The sequence below is a fragment of the Cetorhinus maximus genome, chromosome 19, assembly GCF_964194155.1.
Source record: "Cetorhinus maximus chromosome 19, sCetMax3.hap1.1, whole genome shotgun sequence".
NCBI classification, from domain to species: domain Eukaryota; kingdom Metazoa; phylum Chordata; class Chondrichthyes; order Lamniformes; family Cetorhinidae; genus Cetorhinus; species Cetorhinus maximus.
The window spans coordinates 30,710,083-30,736,051 of NC_135897.1; the positions used below are offsets into that span (position 1 = coordinate 30,710,083).

Below are 25,969 nucleotides of genomic sequence, written 5' to 3' on the forward strand. Positions count from 1 at the left end.
GCTCCAAAATCTTAAACGCTTGTGGCCTACCATCCCATAGCACAGCAGGTCAGTGGTCGATACACTAAACATTAAGACTGTTTATAATATTCTCTTCTTTTTCTATGCCAATTTCAGGCTGAAGTAGAATCTATGTCAGCTTTTCTCTTCTCTGGTTTAATTGATTAACTAAACCAGAGCATCAGCTTGTTCTCGGCTCTTTATATTAGGTACATTACAGTGATGAGGCCTTTATGGTAGTTGTAGCCGAGACAAGTTGTATGGTAGCGGAGACAAATACACGAGTTTGCACTCTACATGGTTACTGTATTATTAGAGACTGGGAGGTGGGGGAAGAGTGTGAATTTATAAAGCAGCTTATTACTTCCTTCAGATTCATGTCAAAGATTCATGTCAAATGAATTCCTTTGTCAGCACATTTCATGTAGTAAAACAGGGGAGCAAGGTGAAACGCTTTAACCAATTTAGAGGTGAAATTGCTGTCAACAGAGTCAAGTTGATACACTTTTATTTGTTCGTTCATGTGATGTGCAGGGGCATCACTGGCTGGGTCAGCATTTATTGCCTACTCCTAATTGCCCTCAAGAAGGCGGTGGTGAGCTGCCTTCTTGAACTGCTGCAGTCCATGTGGTGTCGGTACATTCACAACACTGTTGGAGCCGGGGAAATTTCAGGATTTTGGCCCAGTGACAATAAAGGAATGATAATTTGGTTCCAAGTCAGGATGGTGAATAGCTTGGAATTGAACTTGCAGGTGATAGTTAGTGTCAGATAAAATGGAACACCTTCATCAGAATATCAGAAACTGTGGGGGGGATGTATAAGACCCAAACATTTAAGATTGGAAAGCTGATGCCTGGGCTCAAGTGTGCATTAGTGAATGGATGATTAAGCGCAAAGAACAAAACAAAAATCGATTCGGCCTTTATCAGGCTCGGGGATGGAAGTGCACTATTATCCAGCACCTAGTCCTGGTGAGGCAGACAGCGTGTAAACTTGTGCTGTCTGTGCATTTACATGATTGTAGTGTGCAGCCCAGCACAAAACATGCTGCCGGCTGGCTGCACACTCAGCAGGGCCCAAGCGTGTGCAAAACTGGTACATTGTGCAGTTCGCCTTCATCTCTGAAAGGCAGCCAGCCCTCTTAAAGGGGAGCTATGCTGAGGATACCGGAGGTGCTGGAACACTCAGGAAAGCTTTGCTGGAAGGAAGAGAACTGTAAATGGAACACCAGACCAGAGAGAGAGCTCATCAGTGGGGGCTAAAAATCCTGTTCCTGGAGTGTGGTTTCGGAATTTCCCATTAGGGAGAATTTTCTCCCCATCAGGGTTTGGGCGGGAGCGGGCGGGCACGCCCCCACTCGTCGACCCGAAGATTCTGGCCATTATCTCACTGCTGCCTAATATGGCAGTGGATTGCCCATTGTAATAATCAAACAAATTCACTGAAGTAATGAAGTAATGACAGATAAAATACTTTACTGACAGTGAGAGAAACAAGGACTCAAAGAAATGATTTTTATAAATACATTTAGCTACCATTTTAGAAAAGTTGCTTTAATATACAAATAACATTCTTTTGTCATCCAAATTTTTTACTCAGTTTCTTAAATAGATTTTTTTTTAAAATTCTACCAGCTCACCTCAAACAACATCATTAATTCATTTTTGTCAAATTTTTGAAACTGCATAAAATTCTGCAAAGGGATCTTTTAACCTCCACCATGGCCCACACCCACCCCTGTGCCTCCATCCCCCTGCCATTGACTGGTTGTCCTGTCACATGCTGGGGACTCTAATTCAACATATATCAATGATGGGTCTCTCTCTCACACAAAGATGAATGCAATTTGGCTTCAACCTGTCTTCAACACAGGTCCCCTTGCACGCAAGTACAAACTACTTCTATTTCAGAGTGTGGTGAATATCTTAGCTCACAATCATTTCTAATGCATTCCTGTCAAGTAAAAGTAATGTTATTTTATTGTAGGGTTCTAGCTGCTGATGACATCGGCGATTCTCAGTAAAGTGATCATATTTTTTCATAAGATCCACACTGTGATGTTAAATATTCCTTGCTAGCAGCACGAGTTCAATCTGCTAAGGGTTGGCAAGCAAAAACATGCAGAATAAAAGCAAAAGCTTACCGAAGATTTTTTTTAAAAAATCACATTGGTAATTCTCTGTGAAAATGACATATTCTGCCAGATGATCCTGAATGACGCAAGAGAATTATTGGTGCTGGTCTGTCTTAAAAATTTAAAAAGAAAATAATTCACTCAGATCAATTGCAAATCATGTTTTTCTGAATTTGTATGTAAATCGATGTAAAATGAAGTTAACAGTGATTTTAAAAAATCATTTTAAGTAGACTGAAAATTCAGCTTTTATATTTTTAACACTTTGATTTTTTAGTCGGATACTCCCTTTAGTTTTCACCTCCCTTTCCCAAACAGGAAAAATATACTCTCTTTGACTTTTCTTTTGGTCCTTCCTTCTTTTGTGATGAAGTCCGCATACAACAAAAATACCGTCTCTTCTTTTCTGCTGTTTCATTTTCTGTCTCTGTTGTTTCTGATTCACTCTGCCTCCTTGATGTCATTTTCCCAGATATTTCCTCTTGCACTCCTTCCCCTTTCTTTATCTCCAGTAACAAAACTCTCTCTTCCTCTTGGCATGCTTTTTCACTTATAAATGGCTTCTCTTCTTTTGCTGAAGGATAATTATTTTGTTCCATATCTATTGGCTCCTTACAACCCTGGTGTTGTTGTGATTCCTCACTTTCGCTGATTTGTACCATTTCTTTCTGTTTCTCTTGTACTAACTCAGTTTTATTTTGACCTATTATATCTTTTCCTTCCTGTACTATCGTTTCATCTTTCATCCTTTCTACTTTAACACATATTTTTCCTTCTGTTCCATTTGCCCCTTTAATATTCTTTTCATCTGCATTGCTTTCCATGAACTCTTCATTTAAATGTTCACCCCCATTTTCCTTTATCGTTTCCTTTATTGTTTCTGTTTTCCTCTCACTGTCCTTTAGTTGTCCCACAGGGCCCTCTCTCGTAATATTTTCTTTCCTACCTATCTGACACTGCTCTCCTTGCGTTCTTTGCATTTCCTCAGGTGTAACCATGTCATCTGCTTCAGTGCTCTTTTCTTTTATAGTCTGCGTATCTTCTTTCACTTCTGTTTCTTGTGTCTGTCTTTCATTTTCCTTCATTTCACAATTTCTTTTCTCTATTTTCTCCATTGTTGCGTTTCTCTCTATTGCCACTGTTGCATTATTTTCTGGAAGATCTTCTATAATTCCATTGGGAGGTTGATTGCTTTGCTCACAATGGTGATACTCTGCACCATCTCCCATTCCCTCCAATTCAAGGCTTCCATTTTCATTTCTGATTGACATCAGTTCGTTTGATTGTTTTTCTTCATCTTCATTCTCTCCTTTGAGACGGTTTGGAAAGATGACAATGATAAACAATGTAAATAACCCGATTACAATTAAATTCAAAGCATGGTGTTATTTTATGATTGTCATTAAAATGGGAAACCTAGTTCATAATAAAACAATCTCAATTTGCAAAATAGAGGACTCCAACTTTAATACATAGCAGAAACTAGGCAGGTGGGCAGTTAAAACTGAGCAGGTTAGTTACCTGCTCAGAATTCACTCCTTTCCCTCTGCCTGTAACCTTAATTTGAAAATTTCTGCCACTCTGAAATGCCTGTCTAATTGGGCCCACAAGAAGGTCTGTTAATAGGGGTACAATTCCCTTAATGGGACAACAACTGCATTTAATCCAAGCGGGGTAGAGCTATCAGCTCTCCCAACAGGTGAAAGCAGGTTTGATAATTTTTGGGAAGGGTGAAGGAGTCCTCCAAGGTAATAAAATTACCTACTTCTGTGGAGCAAAGAGGAGCAGGAAACCCTCCCATGAGGCCCTCTTAAGTTCTCCTCCCTGTGACATAACTGGTGACTTGCCGATGTCTTCCTTTGGATGATGGCTTCTGGCCACCTGAATGTCCTCTCCAGTCCACAGGTCAGCAGTAGCTTTACACCCTTTACAGCTGGGCAGCTGTAGAGCAGTATGTAGACAAAGCCCAGGAGTTAAAATATCCGGGGGCTCAAACTTAGGCCAGCGAGTACATTTTTTTCTTGCCCCCTATCCGCCTGTCCAAATTCCACTGTGGATTCAAATTGACACCAATGACTGAATCATGAGGTGATGAGCAGAATATCTGAGCAATCGTTAAATCTCAGATTACAAATGTACATGTTGTCATAATTCATCGGCTGTTTTACAAATCATGATGCAAGTGTTTGTAAATATTTACCTCACTAAAAAGGTCATTGGACCTGTTCAGCAGCTGATAATTCAGTGTGATGCTGAGCATCTGACACAATCAATTAAAGATACCTCAGTATTTACACACTCCTTTCAAACCCAAAGTAACTCATTGTGAGGAATAAAGTCAAAATTATTCAAGTAACATGCATTATGCTAAACCGACTGTCAGATGTAAAGAATTCTTCAGGTATAATCTTCTTTCTAAGAGTGGGGAGATTTTCAGAAAATCTCTTTGTGAATTCTGTTTGTTATTTAGTATTCAGAATGCAATAATTTAACAAGCTACTAAAGGTATTTTTGATTTAACCTGTTCTATGGAACCTGCATTATCAAAACCTAAAATCAACATTTGGAGGAAAGAAAGTTTAAGTGCAAAATATGTAAACAGCACTAACTCACACTGCAGCCTAATTTGAATTTAATTTCCACATAGGCTGGGATAGGAATAGTACAAAGGGACAAAATGGGCGAGAGTTCCTAGAATGCATTCAAAATAATTTTCTGCAGCAGTATGTTTCCAGTCCAACGAGAGGACATGCGCTTTTGGACCTGGTTCTGGGTAATGAGTTAGCTCAAGTGGGTCAAATATCAGTGGGAGAGCCTCTAGGGAGACAGTGACCATTGTATCATAAAGTTTAGGTTAATCATGGAAAAGAACAGGGAACAATCCAGAGCAGGGACAATTAATTGGAGGAAAACCAACTTCGATGGGATGAGAAGGCATCTGAGTCAAGTGAGTTGGAATCAAATGTTGGCAGAAAAGACGGTGGCTGAACAATGGGCCACCTTCAAAGAAAAGGTATTGCAGGCAATGTCAAGGTATATTCCCTTGAACAGGAAAGGTGTGGCAAATAAATCCAGAGCACCCTGGGTGACGAGAGAGATAGAGGTAAAGATAAAAGGAAGAAGTTGGCGTACAACAGATGTCAGTTAGAAAACACAGTGGAGAATCAGGCTGAATATAGAAGGACCAGAGAGGAGGTGAAGAAACTAATAAGAAAAACAAGGAGAGAGCATGGAAAGAGGCTGGAAGTGAACATAAAAAGGGAATCCCAAAGTCTTCTACAAGCATGTAAATAATAAAAGGGTGGCAAAAGAAAGAGTAGCTCTGATTAGGGGCAAAAAAGGGGACTTGCTTGTGGAGGCTGGAGAAGTAGCGGAGGTGTTGATTGTTGATTTGCATCAGTTTTTACAAATGAAGATGATGCTAACCAAGCCGCGGTGAGAAAGGAGATCATTGGTACACTTGAAGAACTTACAATTGAGAGGAAGTAGGTGTTGGAAAGGCTATCTTTACTTAAAATAGATATAGGTACCAGGACCGGGTGAGATGCATCCAGGGGTACTGAGGGAAGTAAGAGTGGAAATTGCAGAGGCACTAGTGATAATCTTCCAGTCTTCCTTAGACAAAGGGGAGGTGCTAGAAGACTGGAGAATTGCGAATGTTACACCCTTGTTCAAAAAGGGGTGCAAGGATAAAGCCAGCAACTACAGACCAATCAGTTTGACCTCAGTGGTAGGGAAACTTCTGGAAACTATAGTATGGGATAAAATCAATAGTCACTTAGGCAAGTGCAGGATAATTAAAGAAAGCCAGCATGGATTCATTAAGGGGAAATCATGTTTAACTAACTTGCTAGGATTTTTTGAGGAGGGAACAGGGAAGGTTGATAATGGAAACGCTGTTGATGTGGTGTATATGGATTTTCAAAAGGCCTTTCATACGGTGCCACACAACAGACTTGTGGGCAAAATTCTAGGTCATGGAATAAAAGGGAAAGTAGGCACTTGGATAAGAAATTGGCTGTGACAGGAAACAAAGTGATAAATGGTTGTTTTTCAGATTGGAGGAAGGTTTGTAGTGGAGTTCCCCAGGGGTCAGTGGGGAACGTTTGCTCTTCCTGATATATATTAATGACCTAGACTGTGGTGTGCACGGCATGATTTCAAAATTTGTAGATTATACGAAGATTGAAAATGTTGTCAACTGTGATGGGGATAGTCTTGAACTTCAAAAGGTCATAGACATGTTGGTGGTGGCTGACAAGTGGCAGGTGAAGTTCAATGCAGAGAAATGTGGGGTGACTCATTTTGGCAGGAAAAATATGGTGAGATAGTATAAAATAAAGGGAGAAACTCTAAAGGAGGTGCAGGAACAGAGGGACCTCGGTGTATACATACATACGTCATTGAAGATGGCAGGGCATGTTGAGAGGGCAGTTAATAAAGCATACAGTATCTTAGGCTTTATTAATGGGACATTGAGTACAAGAGTAAGGAGGTCATGTTGAACTTGTGTAAGACTCTAGTTAGGTCTCATTTGGAGGACTAAGTTCAGTTCTGGGTGCCTTACTTGAGGAAGGATGTGAAGGCATTGGAGAAAGTACAGAGGAGATTCATAACAATGATTCCAGGGATAAAGAACTGTTGCTATGAAGATAGATTGGAGAGATTGGGACTCTTTTCCTTTTAGAAAAGAAGGTTGAGAGGAGACTTGATGGAGGTATTCAAGATCCTAAGGGGTATGGACAGGGTAAATAGTGAGAAACTGTTCCCACTCAAGAGAACATCAAGAACTAGAGAGCACAGATTCAAAATAATTGGCCAAAGGGGTAAATGTGATGTGAGGAAAAGTTTTTTCACCAGGGGGTGGGTGGAGTCTGGAACAAGTTTCCTGAAAGTATGGTGGAGGCAGGTTCGATTAAGGTATTCAAAAGGGAATTGGATTGCTACCTGAAAAGAACGTGCAAGGTTACGGGGATAAGGCAGGGAAGTGGGGCTAGATGGAATGCTCTTTCAGAGAGCCAGTGCTGACTCGATGGGCTGAATGGCCTCCTTCTGCACTGCCAAGATACTGTGATGCTGTGATAAAAGCAAAATACTGTGGATGCTGGAAATCTGAAACAAAAACAGAAAATGCTGGAAAACCTCAGCAGGTCTGGCAGCATCTGTGGAGAGAGAAACATGGTTAATGTTTCGAGTCCATAAGACCCTTCTTCAGAGCTTTGACAGACAGTACTGTGATACTGTGGTTTACTTCATGCATACAATAAAATATTAATAAATGGCTGCAAACTTGAATAATGCAAGTTGTTCAGTGTGTTATTAACATTGCCAAGGAGGTGGGAGTCACTGCGTTGGAGTAGATACTGCTCAACAGATAGCTTTTTGGGCCAGAATCCAAAGGGGAGGGCGGGACTAGCAAAAACGGGTGATCTCCTCAGCCTAGAGCTTTCCAGAAGCAGAGAAATAGCAGGATATTAGGGATGTGCAAGTGTCTGCTAACGGACTGTGACTATCTGGGACTGGAGATCTTCCCAGAAATCCACATTTGCCTCTTCTCCATTCCCCTCAATACACCACTGACACCTTGTACAGGACATGGTCTGGGGGATACAGCCACATCATCAGTCTAGACGTAACCATCTGGGGGAAACTGAGCTGGGAAGAGAACATTAAGACCAGGACTCTATCTCTCATTATTCTCTTTTGGCACGGCACTCATGCAACGTGGGTTGTTACATTGCTGACATAATTCTTTCTTTCCTCATTATTGTTTGTGCCTAAGCAATTGTACCCACAGTGGAATTCCATAAGGACAATAAAATTGAATTGATTGGCTGATTGAAATTTATTGGAGTACACATGTATGTATATTCATATACATGCTTATCTATGTATATACATTATACTTGTGAATAAATCATTATTGCCCCATTTTAATCAATCATTTTAGTAACTCAAGGCAAGAGCTGCACTCCTGCATGAATTTGAATGCAACGCTTCCTTATATTTGAAAAACCCTGTATGAGAATTTGATGCATATACTAAGTTGCTGAGTCCAAACTGATCAAGACCATATCAGAATGAAAGGCTATATTTACCTTGATAGGTGCTTACTTCCTCCTTCCTGTACATTAACATGTATGCTGTAGGTAAACTGTGGTAAAAGTGCATTGTTAAAAATAGTTGTCATCTTAAATTTATGGTCAAAAAATTCTGGGGTTAATGTACTAGGCAAACTAATGGATAATTAAGAAGATTTAATCAGAAACTCAGTTACACAACACAACTACCTTATGTAAGGCATGCTCGATGGGCTGCCTACTCCATCACAGTCCGTTCTAGAAATGAGGTCTCCTATCTGTAACAGAAATAATTCTATTCATTTCTGGTTGAATGTAGGATAAAGCATTACATTTCAAAGAATGCAAAACTCATGTTCATGAATAAAGGGATGTGGAGCAATGTTCCCTCTGGGCAGCTTGGGTGTCTGGCTGTGCAACAATGGGGAATGTGTCACTTAGAGATCAAACAAAAGTTTGAGGAAACGCTGTTGGAGAAAGGGGCACAGAAATTGGAAGAATATAGGATCTCAGAGCTTCTGGCACTTTTTGATCCCATGACAAACTCTGATTCAGAATCTTGGACACTTTTGCTGCCCAACTGTTTAGATTTCAGCAGTAATTTAGGAATGCATCTGATGCAGCATTCCCTGGAAACCTGTCAGATATGCATCCAATTGGTTCAGTAGTATCTGCAATTACCAAAAGCACATGTAGGTTCCCTGCTCAGCTAAATGTGGGGCACAGAGTTAAACAGACACTCAATAATTGATTCCAGAGTGATCAATGAGTGACCCAACATCACAGGGAGAGCTTTTCAGGAAACTGTGATCCTCTTTATCTTGGGCCTGACTAACTGTAACTCCATCTTTGGTGATGGCAGGATGCCATTCCAAGATTACATTGCTGCTGCAGGGTGGGACTGCCAGCTGTGCTCTTAGAGACTTCCATGATTGGGATTTGGTCTGTGCCCAGTGAAAGCAAATTTTATAAAATGATTTTATCCACAGCAAAATATCTAGAAATCTATATAAGTTCCAAAATATATTTGGATTACCTAAAGTGTACAAAAAATTACCCTAGAAAATTTAAGAAGTATGCTCTGAAAGTCAGAATATTTTTCTCAATAAAGAAAATAATATTTACCTTATTGGCTTTTGTATCATTAAAACAGTACCAATTACAGGAAGAAATTGGTTTGATGTATGCAACATAATGGCCACTGCCATATCCTCCAGAATGATCACAGATGGCAAACAGCTCATATGTAGTGTTATGCTAGAACGAGATTGAAGCACAATGTAAGAAAGGGAATTGTATCATAATTTTTTTTCCCTAAGATTTAAAGTATGAAAAAAAACTTCATAAAATGCTTATAAGGACTTTAAAACTTGATACTCATGTAATTAATGTAAAGCTCTAGAATAAGATGTTATTAAACATGATATTAATGTTGAACGTGTTGAAAACTTTGTGAAATGAAGAAAAATGTTATTCTGTCCCTATGGTAAATCGGCCTCCCAACTGGGGGCAGCTCCATATTCTGTGAAATCTTGAGAATATGATGCAGGAAATTGGGAAAAACAAACTGGCCATTTTCTCCAGCACAATTCACAGCAATTTCCTTATGGACAGCTGACCAAAAGTCACAGAGGAATCATCTACTTCCACTTGACGAGGGAGAGAATAGTATTTTATTTAGTTGCTCTTGACATGGTGCAATTCTGACTTTCCCTCAATACACATGGGCCAGAATTTTTCCCGTCGGCAAGTTGGGGGCAGGGCCCGCTCGCCGACACGAAAATGACACGGGATGATGTCGGAGGGAACTCCTGATGTCATCCCGCCCCATATAAATATTCAAGAAGGCGGGCGGACAGCGCGATCAGCTGTCCGCCTGCCGACCTGTAAATGGCCAATTGAGGCCATTGACAAGATAATTAAGACAATTAAAGGCACTGCCCATCCGATCTTAAGGCTGGCGGGCAGGCCAGGAGCCCCAGCGGGCTTCTGAAAAAACATGAAACCTCATCCACTGGCGGGATGAGGTTTCATGTCTGTTTTTAAAAAGTTTATTAAAGTTTAAGTCATATTTATTAACATGTCCCATCTCAGGTGACATTATCACATGAGGGGGACATGTTGATAATTTTTTACCATTCTATTTTTAAACTTTGAAGCACTGTCACCGATCTCCCTGAGACAGCACTTAGACACAGGGAGATGTGCGCTCTTTCGCGCACATGCACGAAAGAGCGCACTTTGACAGTTGGGGAGTCCCTCCCCCCCACACCGGAAGCGCATAGTGCTTCCTGTTGGACAGACCACTGGGTGGGCCTTAATTGGCCCGCCCACTTAAAATGGCGGCGGCGGCGATCAGCTGCCCGCCCACCGCCAAGCCGGTGGGGCCCAACCACCCACCAAGGGCAAAATTCTGCCCATGATGCTGAATTCAACAGCAGTTTCTCACCTGTGAAAAACATCTACAGAGAAGCATTTTCAGTGCAATGACTCAACGGTGCAGACAGGTTTCAACAAGGCAACAGTTAACTTTATTACAGAGAGCTTTTCAAGTGCTATATGCTTGATCAGGATCCTCAACCGGAAGCTCCACCTCCACCTGTCCCCATTCCCACACCCCCCACCCCACCCCTGAATTACTCATGCTTAGGGCTCACTGGCTGGAACTTAAACAACACGTCACAGGATCCCTGATTGACAGTAGGAGAGGCTATACTTTCAGTTACTGCATTTCCTCCCCCTTTACAATTTTACAATTTCTATTTACAAAAAAAATTGAATATCCAATAATACATATATGTACAATCTCAGTTAATTAAAGATCAGGTCTCTGAGGTGGTCTTCTTATACAGCTAGTGGCGTAGCTCTATCACTTGAGGTTCCTCAACAGGATTGACAGGATCAGGAACTGCAGCATGAGGCTCATCATTGGAATGTGGCAGTTCAGGATTCGGCAATTCTACAGAGACATTGGGCATGTCTATTCTAGATCAATCGGTCACCTCACGAATTGATGGTTCGACATTACTAACAGGATGAATAGTTGGTTGTTGGAATGTCTCTCTGGCACGAACATGATCTATGTATTTACAGATGATTCTGTCTCCCATTTGCACTTGGAAAGGCAATGGGCCAGTCTCTAAGAGAATAGTTTCAGGAGTCCAACAAGGTCCATTGCCGAAATTCTGCACGAATACCGTGTCACCTTCAATGAATGTGCAACTTTTGCTATGTACATCATGATGTAATTTTTGATTTTCCTGATAACACTGTACCTTCCCCTCTAAATTTTGAAATATTAAGTATAACCATGTATGTAGGTGGTGTTTCATTTATAATTCAGACAGTGTTGAACCTGTAGTCGAATGTGGTGTTGTACGATGACTGAAAAGAAAGTGTGAAAGTCGAGACTCCAGAGTACCTTCTGATAGCTTCTTCTTATCAGATTTGAATGTTTGCACTGCCCTCTCTGCTACGCCGTTCGATGAGGGGTGGTAAGGGGCTATTTTAATATGTCTGATTCCAATCAAATCCATAAACCCCTGAAACTCTATACTGGTAAAAGCGCTACCATTATCTGAAGCAACTTCATGTTTGCTGAAACTATGACATAGCTCCTCTATAGTTGCGCTAGACATTGGAGGCTTGACGTGATACACGCCCATCCACTTGGAATGTGCATCTATAATTAACAAGAACATAGTTCCCAAGAATGGTACTACGTAATCAATATGCAATCGTACGCAGGGTCCACCAGGCCATTCCCGCAGATGCAGGGGAGCTGCAACAGGCAACTTTTTTTGTTGCTGGCACTGGAGACAGCGCTTCACCAAGTTTTCAATATCTCCATCGATGCCCAGCCAACATCTTAATTTTTCATATGCCTGGATGTGCACTATACAGTTCTGTCAAGAGCAGCTCTCTGCCTTGTGGTGGAGCCACCACCCTTGATCCCCACAACAAAATCTTGTCTTGACAGCTCAACTCCGTCTGTCTGACGTGGAATGATTTCAATTCTTCAGATACAGGTGAGCTTGGCCAACCTTTTAAAACAAAATCTCTGACTCTCGATAAGGTTGGATCCCTGTTTGTCCAATTTTTAATCTGTTTCGTACACACAGGTGAAGAATCAAAGAAGCTCAGTAATAGCGCTAGTTCCTGCAGTACAGGAGTATGCACAAGACTGCCTGGTAACGAGAAGCGACTGAGTGCATCTGCATTGCAAAGTGTAAGCCAGGACGGTACATAAAAGTATATTCATATGCAGATAACGTCAGAGCCCAACGTTGGATCCTTGCTGATGCTATTGGCGGGATGGGACATAGCTGAACAAACCTATTAATGGTTTATGGTCCGACACAATGATGAATTGGCAACCATGCAGATACTGGTGGAATTTCTTCACCTCAAATACCACCAATATACCTTCCTTTTCTAGCTGGGAATAACTCTTCTTGGCTGTGAAGAGGGTTGTCTGGATATAGCCAATGGGCCTTTCGGACCCATTTTCCATTTTATGGGATAGCACAGCTCCCACTCTGTAGAGAGAGGCATCGCATGTTAATACCAGCTCTTTGATCGGTCATAGTGTACTAACAGACACCACCCCACCACCACTCTCCCAGGCCTGAACTGCACTGGAGGCCCTTGCCCCAGCACCACACTGAAAACCAGCCTGGGAAAAATGATTTGCCTGTGCCCCCCACGAATGCATGGCACCTCTTCCTTGATGCTCTATGGTCGATGCTTGCAAGTGCTGTGCAAAGTTGTGTGCACTCACCTCCGAGTTCCCTCGAAGCTCAGGTCACCAGGTACACTCCTTTTAAAGGCAGTTGTGAAGCACGCCATTCTGAAATCATGCTGATGTGGCGGTAAATTTAATGTGGGGAGATGCAAATGTATTAAAATGATGTCCCCAATGCGCAGCGGCAGGAGACGAGCCTGCCATTGGCTGGAGCGGACGATTGCAAACTGGTTTCACAAAGGCATAAAACTGATTTCTGGCTTTCTCACTTTATTGTTTCTCAACCAACCCCACCCGCACCCCCCACCCACCATGATGCCCAACCCCAACAGGGTCAGAAATTTCCAGCCATGGTCTTCAATTCCCGGCACAAACAAACTCTTTTTCCTTGCCATCGAATCCATCCCTCTCTCCACAAACCATCTGAGGCTGAACCAGACCATTGCAATGTACTTGCTCCTGAATTGTTTCCTGAATGACATATCCTTCCAAGAATGCCAATTCCACCTTCATAATACTGTGCATCTCCTTCTCTGCTTCAACCCATCTGATGCTGAAGTCCTCACCCTAGCTTTGTTACCTCCAGGTTTGGCTATTCAAATGCTCGGCTGGTTGGCTTCCCACCTTCAAACTTCTGTAAAGGTCAGCTCATCCAAAATTTGCATCAAGTTCCATTCGCTTGCTGTCCTATATAAGCTCCCAGCCTGGAAACATCTTAATTTAAAATTCTCATTGTCTTCAAACCCTCCATGGCCTCACCGATCCCTGTCTCTGTGACCTCCTACAGCCGGACAAACCTTCAAGATCTCTTCACTCCTCCAACTCTGCCCTCTTAAGGATCCTCGATTTTAATTGCTCCACCATTTGCAGTTGTGCCTTCAGCTCCTGAGACCCCATGCTCTGGAATTCCTCCCTACATCTCACCAGCTCTTTCCTTTTTAATCACTTCATAAAAAACTCTCTCTTTGACCAAGCGTTTATCCTAATATCTCCTTATGTGGTTCGGTGTCAAATTTTGTTTGAAAACACTTCAGTGAAACGCCATAGGGCATTACACTATGTTAAAGGTGCTACAGAAGTGCACATTACTGTTATAAAAACAAAAAATTACTGCGGATGCTGGAAATCCAAAACAAAAACAGAATTACTTGGAAAAACTCAGCAGGTCTGGCAGCATCGGCGGAGAAGAAAAGAGTTGATGATTCGAGTCCTCATGACCCTTCGGCAGAACCTGCAGACCCTGTTCTGCCGAAGGGTCATGAGGACTTGAGACGTCAACTCTTTTCTTCTCCGCCGATGCTGCCAGACCTGCTGAGTTTTTCCAGGTAATTCTGTTTTTGTTTTGCACATTGCTGTTGTTGAATAGAGAAAAAGAGGTGGTGTTAAGTACATGCCCATATAAGAGCCTGACTGGATTTCTGCCTATTTGACATGCAGTTCATGTCAATGCTATGCAACCTCCCCTCAACCCAGGAAAGAGTTTCCAACGATGCAATGACAAGATGCATGAATATTTCTACATTCCTCAGCAAGAACAACTAATTACATATATATACACACGCACTCGCGTGCACACACACAGTCTTATTAATGCATTTAAACATTCCATAAGATGATCTCCTATACTGTATACTAATATGCCTCAGACAGAGTGTTTTGCCTTGTTTGATGTGCCATGCACAGTGATCCCTACCTTCTGGCTCTCATCTTTGGCTGGTTTCTGGCTTTCTTCATATTCTTCATTTCTGGGTACATTCGATGGCGGTGACTCCAGGTATGTTAAATGCGTCTTTGCTGCTTCTTTGGATTCCTATGGAAAAATTTCAGTTAAAATCTGTTTACTGGACAGTTAAAGCACTTTACCTTGTACTCTTGTTAGAAAAACATTGTTACTGAAATATTCATGATTGTAGAACTACATTAGAAAATGCTGTCTGCTGAATGATCTGGAAAATACATGGGATTGTATATTACTGAAGCATGCTTTCTTCATTCTGATTGTTTCATTGTGTTGATATGAGTCCATGAGCTGGATTTTACGCTACCCTGCCAGTGGGTTTCATATGGCAGTGGTGTCTGTAAAAAGCAGAGGATGTGCTGTGCGCCACCTATCTGCCCGTCCCCGACCTGTCTCCAATTTTACGGGGTGGTAGATGTGTCTGGCGGCATATTAGTGGTCACTTAAGGGCCTCACCCCGCCCCTGCCACCATTTTGCCTGTGGCAGGGAGACACCCACGCCAGTGGGGAACCCCAGCAGCTTTAGCTGTATGGGCTGGTTTTGGGCAAGGGAGGTGGGGGACCATCTTTGGGAGTCTCCTGTGCCCATTGGAGGCACCACCACCAAGATCATACCCCGCCGCTTTAACTCTCCCCATCTGACCTCTCAAACCTGAAACCCACCCTCCTCACACCCCTTGCTGGGGTCTTCCAGCCCTGATCCTGGTGATATCCTGGAGTTACCTTCAAGTTCAACGCCATTGCAGCACACAACTCTCTGGGGCGGACTGTACTCTCAGCGATGGCCACCACTCGAACCTGGTGCTGCTGGGACTACAGAGCTGCCAGCCAGCTGATTGGCTGACAGCTCTCGAAGGTGGGCCTTCCTCCCTTGTTAGGGGTAGAAGTCTCGCCTTAATTCAATTAACAATACTCCCAGTGTTAAATTGCTGAAGAGCAGCTGGTAGTATCGTGGGGGGGTGGGGGTGGGGGCGCTCCTCCCACCACACCACTGACTTTTTAGCTGAGGTCCAGGTGATGGCAGCCCATAAAATCCAGCCCCATATTAAAGGAATGATTTGAAATGTTCAACAAAAATACATTCCATTAAAAGCAAAAATCTCAGTGGTATAAATCTATCCGTGGTTTTCTAGGGAAGTTATATTGTATTAGCTTAAAGGGAGAGGTTTATACTTTGCAAAGAATAGTAGTAAGCCTGAGGATTGGGAGAGTTTTAGAAACCAACAAATCCCAACCAAAATGTTGATTTAAAGGGAAAAAATCCAAATGAAACTAAATTAGCCAGGAATATAAAAACAGATTGTAAGAGCTTTTACAAGTAATAAAAGGGAGAAAGGTGACTAAAGTAAATGCTAGGCCCTTAGTGGCAGAGACAGTAGAAATAATGGGAATAAAGAAATGGCAGAGACATTGAAGAAATAATTTTTTTGTGTCTGTCTTCACAAATTACTCACCAAAAAAAAGAGGGTGCCCAAAGTATTAATAAGGGTGAGGGACTTAAAATAATTATTATCAGCAGAGAAAAGGTATAAGAGAAACTTAAAGACTAAAAGCTGACAAATCCCCAGGACTTGGTGCCTTACATCACAGGGTTCTAAAAGAGGCGGCTACAGAGTTATTGGATGCACTGACTATTTCCAGATTCTGCAACAGTCCTAATGAATTGGAAGTTAGCAATGTAACACCACTATACAAGAAGGAGGGAAAGAGAAATCAGGGAAGTGAAAGCCAATTAGCCTGACATCAATCATTTGATAAATGCTGAAATCTATTATTACAGAAGTTTTAACAATACACTTAGAAAATAATAGAATGAACACTGGTTTGGCCTCAATTGGAATATTGTGTCCAATTCTGGGCACCACATTTTTAGAAGGATGTGATGCCTTTAGAGAGGGTGCAGAAGAGATCGAAATGAGAATGGTTCCAGAGATGATGGACTTCAGTTATGTGGATAAACTGGAGAAGCTAGGGTTGGTCTGCTTAGAAAATAGAATATTAAGTGGAGATTTAATAAAGATGTTCAAAATTATGATGGGTCTAGACAGAGTAAATAGACTGAAACTATTGCCATTGGTGGAAGAGTCAAGAACTAGAGGACATCAATATATGGTCAAAGGCAAAATAACCAACAGCAACATGAAGGACAGAATCAATTTGGCTAGAGCACACTTCCAGGCAGTGCATTCCAAACCTGAACCAATCATTGTGTGAAAAAGATTTTTCTCACGTCACATTTACTTCTTTTGCAAAACACTTTAAATCTGTGCCTCTTGATTCTTTTACGAGTGAAAACCGTTTCTCCCTATCTGCTCTATCAAGCCTCCTCATGAGTTTGAGCACCTCCATCAAATCTCCTCTTAGTCTTCTTTCCAAGGAGAACAGTTCCAACTTCACCAAACTATCTTCATAACTGAAGTTTCTCATCCCTGGAATCATCCTTGTAAACCTCTTCTGCGCTCTCTCCAATACGTTTGTATCCTTCCTAAAGTGAGGTGTCCACAACTGTACACAATGCTCCAGCTGAGGTCTAACTAGTGTCTTATACAAGTTCAGCATAAGCTCTTTGCTCTTGTACTCTATGCCACTATTAATAAAGCCTAGGATACTGCATGCTTTATTAACTTCTCTCTCCACTTGTCCTGCTACCTTTAATGACTTATGTACATATACACCCAGGTCCCTCTGCTCTTGCACACCCTTTAGTGTTGTACCCCTTATTTTACATTGTCCCTCCATGCTCTTCCCACCAAAATGGATCACCTCACATTTCTCCACATTGAACTTCATCCACCACCTATCATCCACCAACTTGTCTATGTCTTCCTAACAGTTTACAATGCTTCCAAGTTTTGTATCACCTGCAAACTTTGAAATTTTCCCCTGCACATCAAGATCTAGATCATTAATATATATCATGAGAAATAAACGTCCAAATATCGACCCTTGGGGAACTCCACTACAAAACTTCCTCCAGCCTGAAAAATATCCATTAACCATTACTCACTATTTCCTATTATCAGTCAATTCTGCATCCACATTGGTCCCTTTCAATCCATGAGCTATAACGTTTCTCACAAGTCTATTGTGTCGCACAGAATCGAATGCCTTATGGAAGTCCATGTACACCACATCAACAGCATTACCCTCATCAACCTTCTCTGTTACTTCTTTAACTAACTTGCTGGAGTTTTTCCCTCAAGAAGTCCATGCTGGTTCTTCCTAATCAACTCACATTATTCCATGTGACTATTAATTCTATCCCGTTCCCCACCACCAAAGTTAAACTGATTGGTCTGTAATTGCTGGGCTTATCCTTACAACCTTTTTTAGACAAGGGCATAATATTTGCAATTCTCAAGTCCTTTGGCACCTCCCTCGAGTCTAGGGAAGACAAAGGTTATGGCCAGTGCCCCTGCAATTTTCACTCTCACTTCCTTTAATATCCTTGGATGCATCTCATCCAGCCCCGATGCCTTGTCAACTTTTAATTACCAACAGTTTATCCCATTTCTTCTCCTTATCAATTTTGAACCCTTCTAGTGACAGAGCTTCCTCCTCTGTCACCATGGTGTGGGTAGCATCTGCTTCCTTGGTGAAGACTGATGCAAAGTATTCATTTAACACCTCAGCCATGCTCTCTGCCTTCATGCGTAAATCCCCTTTTTGGTCCCTAATCGACCTTACTCCTCCTTTTACCACCCGTTTACCATTAGAAACATAGAAAATAGGAGCAGGGGTAGGTCATTTGGCCCTTCGAGCCTGCTCTGCCATTCAATATGATCTATCTCAATCCCCTATGGTCTATCAACTACACCGAGTAATGTGATTTTACCCTTTTTGTTCCTTTGCTCTAGCCAAATTGATTCTGTCCTTGAACCCTCTGGGACATCCTCTTTCTCCAGCACTGCAATGCTCTCCTTAACCAATACCGCCACCCCTCCTCCTTTTCTTCCTTTCCTATCTTTCTTGAACACCTTGTACCCAGGAATATTTAACACCCAGTCCTCTGTTACGCCACATCATAATTCCACATGGCAATCTGTACCTGTAACTCACTAATCTTATTTACTATGCTCCCAGAATTCACATACATGCAGTATAACCCAGATTTAGACTTCATTACATTCTCCCTTACTCTGATTCCACATATAAGCTTACTATTTTCTATACTAGTGCCACCTGTCTCTTCCAGTATTTTGCACATCCTCGTATTACTCTCTAATATTCTCTCCAGGTTGCTGCACCCCTGCTGAGTTAGTTTAAAGCCCCCCCAACAGCACTAGCAAAACATCCCACAAAGAACTCAGTCCGGTTCTGTTTAGGTGCAACCCGTCTGTATTGTACAGGTGCCATCTTCCTCAGAGCCAGTCCCAATGTCCCAGGAATCTAAAACCCTTCCTCCTGTACCATCTTTCCAGCCACACATTCATCTGCCTTATCCTCCTATTTCTGTACTCACTTGCAAGTGGCACTGGGAGTAATCCAGAGATTACTACTTTTGAGGTCCTACTTGCTAATTTTTTACCTAGCTCCCTAAATTCAGACTGCAGGCCCACATCCCCCTTCCTACCTAAGTCATCAGTATCAATGTGGACCACGACCTCTGGCTGTTCACCCTCCCCCAGAAGAATGTTCTGCAGCCGCTTTGTGATATCCTTGACTCTGGCACCAGGGAGACAACATACCATCCTGGAGTCATGTCTACAGCTGCAGAAAGACCTATGTGTTCCCCTAACAAATCCCTGTCATTATTTCTCTTCCTTTCTTCTTCCTCCCCTCCTGTACAGCCGAGCCACTCATGGTGCCACAAACTTGGCTCTGACTCCACTACTCTGAGGAACAAATGCCTTCACCAGTATCCAGCAATTTACATACCAGGGAATAATTTCTGAGGCAGGTCAGTGAGGTCAAAGGCAATTGTAGTAAAATATAATTCATAAATTCTCTCGTTCTATTTTAGAACCAGTGGAACTGAACACAAAAGAACCCGTGAGAATCCAGTTTATTGTAACAGAAGGGGTCAATTTTGTTGAAATACTTTTACCCTATAGCTTAAACCTAGTTGCCATTTACAGAATAATCCACATTTATTATTGATTTTTGCCACAGATACAATGCCAAGACCTGTGAAATGCTGCTTTTATTCAACTTATGACAATGTCTGTAACTGACTATTGATTTCATAGATTTTCAGACTGACTGTAACAAAGATAGAATCAAGTCTGCGTTCCTCTATTGTATAGCACCATAAATTCATGCTCTGGTGTGCTGTACCATCACACATCTGTCCTTAACATTGGTACAATCTGCCTAGAATTGTGAGATTTCCCTGCAAATGCCAAACCAATCCCCAACCGTTAAAGCATTAGATACTTTGCAACAAATATAATTAGAGAAGGTGAAGAAATCTTACCACAGAGATCAGACTCCACTCTGTTTTATCAGTGTCTGTAATCTGTGAAAAAGAAATATTAAGTTGAATCATTCTTATAAATCTAGCTTGCCCTGCCAATTTTTAGTAGCACGACCATAACAAAAGAAAGCCATATTTGAAAGCAATTTTTAAAAACTTATTAGGGCCTGAAATTTCACCATGACAGAGAGCCTCTCAGTCATGGCAAAAGAGGCCAAAATTTGTAAGTCCTGCCCAAAAATATGGCACCTATCATTTTTGGGGAGGCAAGAATATCCCCAGGTCAGGATTTGCGCATAAGCATTTTCCTAGAGACAGCTTCCCATAAAAAACAGCAAAGGCCTCTAATGATGTCTGATTTTTGTTAGCCAGGGGTGGGAAATATGATGTGTGCAGTTTAGACCTGGTTGGAGAAGGTCTAAACTTTGCATAGTCCTTTGGAGAGGTGAGGTACCCTTTTGGAAAGGTAGGGTCCCTCTTTGGATAGGGGCCTGGAACACTTTGGGGGAAGTCAGGTGCCCTTGGGAAAGGTAAGGTGCCCCTTGGAATTGTTAAAAGTAGGTTTGAATGAGCATAAACTGTGCATAATTTCATTAACTGTCAAGCACTTTAGAAATGTCAAAAGTGTCAAAATGAACTGTCAAAAGTATAAAAATGAACTGTGAAAGGCAACTGTCAAGCTGTCAAGGCAATTAAAACTCATGCCCTTTAAATCTTTGAAAAAAATTAAGAGTCTTTTTAAAAAAAATTGCTTACCATTTCACTCTGTCTTTTGACATAAGCGTGAAGGTTACCTTGGCTGGATTAGTGCAGCATGACTGGTTCCACAACCTTCCATTATCACAGTAGAGTGCCTTCCATTTCACAGTTTGTTTGACAGCTCCAAGTGGCTATGAAGACTTTGAAGTGGGACTATGTCTATTTTCATGAGGGATTAAGCACTTGAATGAAATGTTTGTTTTTATAAGAATGTAGTTGAAGGAATGTAAAGGTAATTAATGGCTGCTTATGAATATTTTAAAATAAAGTCTGCAATAGATACTTAGAATTTTATTTTATTCAATCTCAGCATGGATCCTGAGGTCTGCCCATGGCAGATACTGTGAGAGTTGGAATGGTAGGTGAAAAGGCAAAGGGTGGTGGGTTGGCATGAGTTAGTACTAAGTTGGCATAGGAGCTATAAAAGGTCATGCAAGGTAGGTGGAGGGGCATAGGTTAGCTCTTCATGGCCCTATTCCATCGGGGGTGGATACAGGGGCATAGGTTGGCTCTTTATAGTCCCTATGCCATCAGGGGTGGGTAGAGGACATGAAGTGTCAGGGGTTGGCATGGATGTGGCATGTTGAGTGTGTGGTTGGGTGAGGGGTTGTGAGGGCTGCTTCTTTAAATCTTGGACACAATGCTGAAGCACAGGGGCAGGCCTTCCACCCAGCTTGCTTCCACACCGAGCATTTTCTGCAGTCATTCCTGGGGCAAAAAACCCAACTCCCAGAGAACCCCACCTGCCCTGAATGAAAATCCCAACATCTGACGCACTTTTTCTAGGGTTGGGTTTACGGAGCTGGGAATTGTCCCGACCCTGCACTCCTGACCTGGGAGTGAAAATCCAGGCTTAGTTCACTGCACATGCGGTAGGAACCCAATGGGTCAAATGGTCTCCTTCTGTGCCATGATTACTCTATGCCCCATTTGAGATATAATGTGTTCAACCTTGTTGGAGATGGGCATCTTGTGGTGTCTGCTACTGGTTAGATTTTTCTTTCACCCTTCAGTTTGAAAACACGGGCAGGATCTTTAGTTTGGGGGGGGCGGGGCCCGCTCACTGACGCGTAAAATGACGCCGAGCGGAACTCCTGACGTCACCCCGCGTCATTTTCATTTTCAGGTGGGTGGGGGCGCAGCCGAGTCAGCTGTGCACCGCCAACTTGTCACCGGCCAATTGAGGCTATTTAAAAAGAACATAATTAATGGACCTGTTTATCCAACCTTAAGGTTGGCGGGCAGGCCAGGAGCCCTGGCGGGCTTCGGAAAAAGCATGAAACCTCATCCACGGGCGGGATGAGGTTTCATGAGGATTTTAAAATATTTAACAAAGGTTTCATTAAAAGTGATGGACATGTCCCAACTCATGTGACAATGTCAGGGAAATTTTAATTTTGTCTCTTTTACATTTTTAAATTTGGGGCCTATCTCCCTGAGGCAGCACTTAGCCTCAGGGAGATCAGTGCGCTCTTTCGTGCGCATGTGTGAAAGAGCGCACTCACGGCTGAGGGAATCCCTGCACTCCCCCCCACCCGCACGAGGAGCGCATAGCACTTCCTGGAGGGCGTTATGCTGGGCGAGCCTTAACTGGCCTGCCCACGTAAAATGGTGGCCCGCCCATGTAAAATTGTGGCGCACCCCCTATCGGGGATGCCGATCGGAGGCGCACCTGCCCACACTCGCTCCTGAGCTCCCCCTCCAATGGGGGGAAAATTTTTCCCCATGTTGTACCGTAACTTTTGCAAGTGAGGGACAAGGATAACAGGGCATCTGGGACCATAGTCAATAGTGAGACCAACAGTGAAGATCCTTAACCAATGACATTTAAGGATTGATAAATAAGTAGAGGAAAATGAAAGGGGGTGCATTAGAATTATAAGTTACAGAAAGAGAAATAAACTTAGAAGTTTTTACTTGCACTCGTTTTACTTATGAGTTTGGGAGTGGGTGGGGTTTGAAAAGTGCTGAAATTGACAACACGCCAGGAAGCCCGAACACATCAACATCCTCATTTAATTGCAGCATGTTAGAATGCCTATGAACAATCTCCTCAGGAAGGGGAGTCGTTTTGCTCAATTCGTTAATATCTCATTAATAGTGATATTAACATGGGTTTTAGGATTTAACTACTGGTGAATTGGTTTTCCTGGCTTCCTGGAACTCACCAGTGAAAACAAGGTGAGAACACAGGATAATTGAGGGGAGCTGTAGAAATGACAATCAAAAATTCCCATAAATATTGAAAACTCACATCTATTTTTTGCATAACTGTGAAAGGCCTTTGCTCAAAGCACACAGGCTACTATCATGACTTTCCAACTTAATTTCACTACTTTGCAGATGACACTCACGACTTCGGAGGTTGTGTGTCTGATCTCCACTTTGCAACTGTGATCAATCAGATTAGCATGGGTGCCACCTATGCTGGGTGAAACCTTGAACCCTGTCCATGGCAGGTTTGGTGGCAGGGAGGCATTTAAATGGACGAGAGGGTGTCAAGTAGGGACACCGCCGCCTTCCTGCCTGGACATTGATGGGGTTCGACATGCATTTGTGTGATTGTCACGTTTGATGCTACATGTCAGTGATCATTCTTTCCAGGGATGAAGACATCATTGCAAATGCTGTGACATCATGCTACCTTCATGCTTGAGATGGACTGCTCCAGTCTCCCTGCAGGTGTGCATAGAACAGTCGGAGCTCCTTCAGTACATCACACATTCCCTGCTCCTGCTCCAGAAGCATCCTATTTGCCAACTTACCCTGAGGGTCAGCATCTGCATCCAGCTGAGTTGACCTTCAAGTATCCTGTGCCCTCTGTCATGAACTCTGCACTGCTGACTGTCTCCACCATCTGCTCTTGCTCACTTGTGATGTGAGAGACATCAAGTTAAAGTGTGACTATCTTCCTTACTGGTCCGACTGAGCATCTGAACTGATGCATGCAAAGTCTTGTGAATGTTCACCCTCAGAGAGACTGACTCCTTTGAGGAGTCATCATCGTCCTCTTGGACTACCCCCTGTGGGATGCTTTGAGGCCTTGTGGGAGATTTTAGATTAGAACTAGCAAGGCAAGAATATTTTAATTAATCATTACGCACATGATGATAGTTCACTTGCTGCTGACAGCAACTCAGCATGAGTGAGTGTTGTACACCATGAAGCTCTGTGATAATTAATTCTGTCACCAGTTTCAATTTTTTTTTATGCTAGGGAGGTTGATGCATTGCATTAACTAAAGTTAAAAGGATACTTACACTGCTAATTACCAGGCATAACTTTCCGGCAAATTTAATTAATATGTAAACCTAATAAGTTCTTAAAATGACAGGGAGGCACTAATTGGCCCTTAATTTTAAAATTGAGATGAAGCCTGTGCTATTTTGTCATTATGCTGACTTCAAGATTCCATAAAAAGATAAAATTTGAAAAAAAACTAGAAAAGCAAAATAAATATGTACCTTCTTCTGAAATGTTAACTTCAGTGGAATCTCTAATTCGTCATCCAGCTTTGTGAAGCACATCTTGAAATAGTCAAACTCAAATCTTTTCAGCTGCACAGCCAGTATCTTTGGCAGACTTTCAAAGTAGTATCTCTGAAATTAAGAAGGGGGCAGACAAACAGTTATGTAGATGTCAATTTATTTTGGGACATTCTGTGTCTGTAATGTCCCATGAACTGATGTGGACTAAATTTTGCGGTGTAGGAATAGTGGAAAAGATCTTATACACTGGTTCTCTTGTTAATTGCACACATTCACAGTAGGCAAAGGAAGCAACCATTTGAGAAAAGGTAGAAGCCTTAATATAATCTTCAAAGGATTTAGAAATCACACAATAATATGTCCAAGTAACATGTCCACCTAAACATTCATTCAAGGTTCCAATGGTGCTGAAGAGCATATTGAAGAGGGCTTAAAGAACTTAAGAAGAAAATGAATTCAACAGTTTTTTGATCCTAATTTGACTATTTATCCTTTCTCCTGTTGGTATTTAAGCTCATGGGCAGAATTTTCTGCCTGTCGGGCGGGCGGGCCCGACCCAATCTCTGGTGGGCGGGGAGCCAATCCCTGCCGGAGAAGCGGGTCCCGTCGCCATTTTATGTGATCGGGCCAATTAAGGCCCGCCCAGCGTGACGTCCGGTGGGAAGCGCTATGCGCTTCCTGTGCGGGCAGAGGGGGATTCCCCAAAAGCGAGAGTGCGCTCTTTCACGCATGCGCACGAAAGAATGCACATCTCCCTGAAGCTAAGTGCTGCCTCAGGGAGATCGCTTACACTTTTAAAAATATTAAAAATAGAAAAAAATAAATTCCCTAACATGTCCCCCTCATGTGACAATGTTACATGAGATGGGACATGTTCATAATTAACATAATAACTTTATTAAAAATTAAAAAACCCTGCATGAAACCTCATCCCGCCCGTGGATGAGGTTTCATGTTTTATCTGTTTGCTGCCGGGGATCCTGGACTGCCCGCCAACCTTAAGGTTGAACGGGCAGGTACACTAAGTACTTTAATTGATCTGTCAATGGCCTCAATCAGATCTGGGTTCTGCAGTACTGCCACATCTAGCCATGAATGGCGGTGGACAATTAAACAACTAACTGCAGGAGGAGGCTAGACAAATATCCCCATAATTAATGAGGGGGGAGCCCAGCACATCAGTGCAAATGACAAGGCTGACTCATTTGCAACAATGTTCAGCCAGAATGTGGATGATCCATCTCAGCCTCCTCCGGAGGTCCCCAGCATCACAGATACCAGTCTTCAGTAAATTCAATTCACTCCACGTGATATCAAGAAACAGCTGAAGGCACTGGATACTGCAAAGGCTACGGGCCCTGACAACATTTTGGAAATTGTACTGAAGACCTGTGCTCCAGAACTATCTGTGCCCTTAGCCAACATGTTTCAGTACAGCTACAACACTGGCATCTACCCAGCAATGTGGAAAATTGCCCAGGTATGTCATATCTACAAAAAGTAGGACAAATCCAACAGGGCCAATTACCGCCCCATCAGTTTACTCCCGTGTATCAGCAAAGTGATGGAAAGGGTCGTCAACAGTGCTATCGAACAGCACTTACTCA

General features: G+C 42.4%; 1 protein-coding gene across 4 annotated transcripts in view; it reads right to left on the reverse strand.

The window, feature by feature from the left end:
* Positions 1 to 1,535: 1,535 nt before the first annotated feature.
* LOC144693711 (ubiquitin carboxyl-terminal hydrolase 47) overlaps positions 1,536 to 25,969 on the reverse strand; it is a 42,991-nt gene continuing 18,557 nt past the window's right edge. For 2 of the 4 annotated variants that reach the window (XM_078563637.1, XM_078563636.1), the window contains 7 exons: positions 24,339 to 24,473; positions 20,116 to 20,157; positions 14,655 to 14,771; positions 9,343 to 9,474; positions 8,428 to 8,495; positions 8,236 to 8,291; positions 1,536 to 3,446 (listed from right to left, as the gene is read on the reverse strand). In XM_078563637.1, coding sequence (XP_078419763.1) covers positions 2,428 to 3,446; positions 8,236 to 8,291; positions 8,428 to 8,495; positions 9,343 to 9,474; positions 14,655 to 14,771; positions 20,116 to 20,157; positions 24,339 to 24,473 — 1,569 coding nt within the window. In that variant the 3' untranslated portion in view covers positions 1,536 to 2,427. Of the gene's footprint in view, positions 3,447 to 3,470; positions 4,188 to 8,235; positions 8,292 to 8,427; positions 8,496 to 9,342; positions 9,475 to 14,654; positions 14,772 to 20,115; positions 20,158 to 24,338; positions 24,474 to 25,969 lie in introns of those variants that run through there. The other 2 variants (XM_078563640.1, XM_078563638.1) reach the window with 2 other exon arrangements.